Below are 4,424 nucleotides of genomic sequence, written 5' to 3' on the forward strand. Positions count from 1 at the left end.
TTTATTTCTTGATGATTTCCTAGTACACGCTGCCCCTCCTTTTATAGTAAACAGCCATCCTAGAATACAACTTGAAGTACAAAAACCTGACGACTAGAGAAACATTGCACGATTTATACATAGTATCAGGGCCTCTCCTGAATTGTTTCCTAAGTAGGACGGTTATTAGAACTAGACACTGACTAGTTGGTCTAGCCAACTGCTACATGGGGTGCGAACACTGCTGCTAGGCCTGCACCAGTAGGTTTAGCCCCAAAACACCTACGTAACAAGAGCATCATAACAACAAAGGGTACCCAGCAAATGAATAAACAACAAACATCAAGAACTTTGGTTGCTGATGGTATAATAGTTTGGAACATGATCAAGGGATTACACTCGGCAACAGAACGGAGAACTTTGAACAGATTTAAGATGGTTTCGACCCTGGGTATTTTAATGGACGGGCATATCACACATTGGACCTTTTCAGTGTCATACTACAACAAGCATGACTTACCTACTGATCACATAAACTTATAATTTATTTATTTTTTGAAAGATCCAGCAAAGCTGGCGTTCATTGATAATAGCAGAGAGCAACGGAAAACAACAAGATGATGAAGGTCCTAGGACCAAGCGATCTGAAGATCAAAGAAAGAGAAAAGAGAAAGAAAAAAGAGCCCTAACAACTGCAGCACAACACTCCATACAAACCACACTAGACAGCGCAGCTCCGACTCCGACGGTGAACTACGAAGACAAAGCAAGGTTGGCGTCACGGAGGATCACCGAACGAACCATCTGTCGCGCGTCATCGTATACCACCGGCCCCCCACCGTGGCTTCGACTTCACAGCAACGGACAGTCGAGGCACTCCTGCGGACACGCCGGAGAAGAGAGCCGACTACCACGACCAAAGACCATGCCTCCGACATTGCTCACCGCCGTCATTGTTGCCACAGAAGTCACCGTGCACGCCCAATCGCAGGAAGCACCAAAGGGATCAAAGTCTTCAAGACGGCGCCCTAAAGAGGGGAACGACGTTGGAGACGACGCCACCGTCCAACCCTGCAGCAGGATCTGGGTTTTCACCCCAAGAACATGATCCGAGAGTAGAGGCTATGAAGATTCCTAGCGACGCCCACAGACGCCGTCGCCGCCGGCCGGCCATCACCGGGCAGGCTTTCGCCCAGTCCAGCCACTCCCACACAGCAGGCCAAGGTCAACCCGTACCTCCATTGGACGTGCACCCCCGCACAGCGAGCACGCCACCACTGTGCAGGGCCACCAGCTATCCTCCTCGACGACGGAACCGCAGAACCAGATCGGGTTCTGCACCCCGCATCCAACCGCGGCCAGAGCCTCCCTGCTCCAACCAGCGGCATCCGGGCACCACCAGCGGCCGGTAGTGCCCCTCCCGGGCCGCCGGGCATGGACGACCTGGCAGATCCAGCCCCGCCGCCCCCTCGCGTCCCATTCGCGCCTTCCACGGGAGCAAGCCGCCCCCAGTCCGCAGACCCGTGCTCAACCGCGCCCGCGCACCCCAACGGCGCAGCTCCTTCCCTCCGCCACGCGCACCAGCGACCGTGCCAGATCCGCGCGCGCCCTGCGCGAGCAACCGCGCCGCGACCTGACCTCCGGTCGTCACCCGCACCCAGGCGCTCCTCAGCCGGCAGATCGAGGTCGACCTCCGGCCGCTTCTCTGCGCCTGCGCTGGCCCCAGCTCCGCACGGGCACGCCTCCTCCATACCCCTGCTCGCCGACCCCGGCCAGACCTCCGCGCATACCGACAGCACTCCCCTGCAGACCGCCCACCTCCGCCAGATCGAGATGGATCGCGCCCGCTCGAGACCCGCCGGAAGGATCAACTTACCCGCCGCCGCCGACGCTGCACGGGCTTTGCCCGGCGGCGGCGAGGGGAGCAGCTGTGGAGGGGGGGGGGGGGTGCCCGGCGGGCGGCGGCGCTAGGGTTTTCTCTCCCGAGCCGCCCGCGGGAGCGGCGCGAGAGAGAGAGCTAACTTATACTCCCTCCGACTCCAGAAGGAAGATGTAGTTTGACTGTCCAAATTTATGCTTTGACCGAAATCTCTCTTACAATATTTAGTCAATGGTTACAAGATCGTAATCATGCGGAAGTGCTTTTGAGTACAGATCTAATGGTGTCTATTCTGTGTAATGTAAGTGACATATTATTTGACTAATTGATGGTCAAAGCACGAATTTAGACAGCAGAACTGTGCCTAATTTTTGGAGTCGGAGGGAGTACATAACTGTATAATGGGAGGATTACCATATGCACCTAGAAACACAAATCCTGGGCAGCTGGATACAAGACTGCAAGATGGTGTTTACCAGTATTACATGCACAGGATACAAATCCTGGGCAATCTGAAGTTCCCTAAATCATCTGGAAACGCTCTAAAAAATTGTAAATCAACTATGATCTTCACATTGTCCTACTACCATCATTCTTCAACCCGTTGCTGCATGGCTTGTTTATGGCTATCCACATAAGCCTAAGTGTCTGCCGCACAAACATAAGCATAAACCAGGAATAGTGAATAATGAACTAGAAACATGACAGTTTCTGGCTTTCTCCTGTCCATTTACACACCGCATGCTGAATCTTAGTCACACTACGTCTAATCCTCCATTGCACACACATTAGCACAATACAAGAGTGCCAATAAAGAAGTAGAGACGTGCATAATTATTTCTGCAAATGCTCGGGACTGAGTGAAAAATCATTGTATACAATTTAACAACTTCTATAAGTGGACCTCCTTCTTTATCTGGCATAGACGGAAACCATTCACTGGTCTTACATTTAGGATTGGAGGGAGTAGTTATTAACTTTATAGAAGTGAATAGAGTACCAAAAACTAACTAACACAACTTTCACATTTCAACTTTCATCCTTCTTCATTACAATAATAATTAAAAAAGCAACATCGTCACCATATTGTACCACAGTTCGCACAAGGACTAACTTTACTTTCTAACTTTATTTATGCAATTCTGCAAGCAGGGACAGTATCACTATTAACTTTATAGACACCGATGTCCCAAATCTCCTCTAATTTGATATACCGTTCACACATGTGCGTGCTGAGGAACGCAAAATGGATAAACCAGAGCACTAATTAGTAGGTATCCCAAAATCCCACAGACCACATCCACTAAGCAACCAAACCCTCCAAAATTTCGGCACGATCTCGCAGCCGATGCTGCAACTACCGAGTGCCACAGATATACCAGGTACCAATCGCAACAAGGGTGGTCTCATCAGCGATTAAAGGAACAAAAAGCAAGGAAACAATACATGGGATGTGCTGGAGGAGAGGCGCGGCGAACTGGCGGAGCAGGAAGGAGAGGATGAGGGAGGCCGCGAAAAGGCCGCAGTAGGCGAGGCGGGCTGAGCGGCGAGTGACGGACGCCGCCGCCGACGTGCAGAGGTTGCAGGCGCAGCCCGCGCAGGCGGACGCCAGGCACGACGCGCACCACATCCCCTTTCTCCTTTGTTCCTTCTTTCTGTGGAAATAGTTCGCCTCTTGCCAGGTAGTTCTGGCAGTGGCCCGGCTGACCGCTACCCCCCTGTGAAGTGTGGGTTAGCTCACATGTTTTGGTTAGGCTTATAAAGCAAGGTATATTCTGTCAAAGGTGCTTATCAGAAATTCCACCTCACGCGCAGCAGAGACGTGTGCTTCTTTGGCTTTTCCTGCCGCCTCTTACGAAATCTGCCCCTACAGTTGCAAGGTAAATTACCTGCATCATGCAATTCTTATACAGTACTTTGCTCTCTTCAGCCTGTTAGATTAATTTTATGGGGCTCGGTCTAGTTATTAAAATTTTAAAATCTCATATGCCCATTCGATGGCATGTGTGTATTTATTGTATCGTGCTGTTATTTGAGCAGAAGAATCACCGACGTACTATAAGGTGGGTTGTTCAACTATTTCTTGTAACACGAGAAAAGCGAGAAACAAGCGCACTCACTCACTTACTTAAAGAAGGCTTTCGTCCCGTTATATATATAAAACAATGATCAACGACATTCCGGTACAAACACCACAACACATGATACATAGGTGTTTAGCGCGGCAACACCACATAGAACACTACAAGAGCAGCTGGGGTCCTCGACCATGAACACGCCACCGTGAAGAGATGTAGCCGCATACGACGAACCGTGGGTTCCAAGGCGGGGCCCTAAAGAAGGATACGACACCGGATCACCGCCACCGCCCGACCCAAGGGTCAGAGTTTCCCTGAGCAACATGGTGGCAATGAGAGCCGCGACGATACATTCAAGAAGGGAACGAGCTTCGTCGTCGCCGGTCCTTCCAAAGATACAACAGGTTTTCACCCCGGTCAACACTCACCTCCACCGAACGCCACACCCCCACAACCACGCCACCCACACGGCCATGGTCACCGGGCAA

General features: G+C 51.3%; 1 protein-coding gene across 3 annotated transcripts in view; it reads right to left on the bottom strand.

Moving 5' to 3' along the window:
• LOC119364742 (probable serine incorporator) overlaps nucleotides 1-3,566 on the bottom strand; it is a 7,668-nt gene extending 4,102 nt beyond the window's left edge. Inside the window, exon 1 of one of the 3 annotated variants that reach the window (XM_037630254.1) lies at nucleotides 3,305-3,566. In XM_037630254.1, coding sequence (XP_037486151.1) covers nucleotides 3,305-3,488 — 184 coding nt within the window. In that variant the 5' untranslated portion in view covers nucleotides 3,489-3,566. Of the gene's footprint in view, nucleotides 1-780; nucleotides 1,993-3,304 lie in introns of those variants that run through there. The other 2 variants (XM_037630256.1, XM_037630255.1) reach the window with 2 other exon arrangements.
• Between the last annotated feature and the right edge of the window lie 858 nt (nucleotides 3,567-4,424).

The sequence above is a fragment of the Triticum dicoccoides genome, chromosome 2B (genome assembly GCF_002162155.2).
Source record: "Triticum dicoccoides isolate Atlit2015 ecotype Zavitan chromosome 2B, WEW_v2.0, whole genome shotgun sequence".
NCBI classification, from domain to species: Eukaryota; Viridiplantae; Streptophyta; class Magnoliopsida; order Poales; family Poaceae; genus Triticum; species Triticum dicoccoides.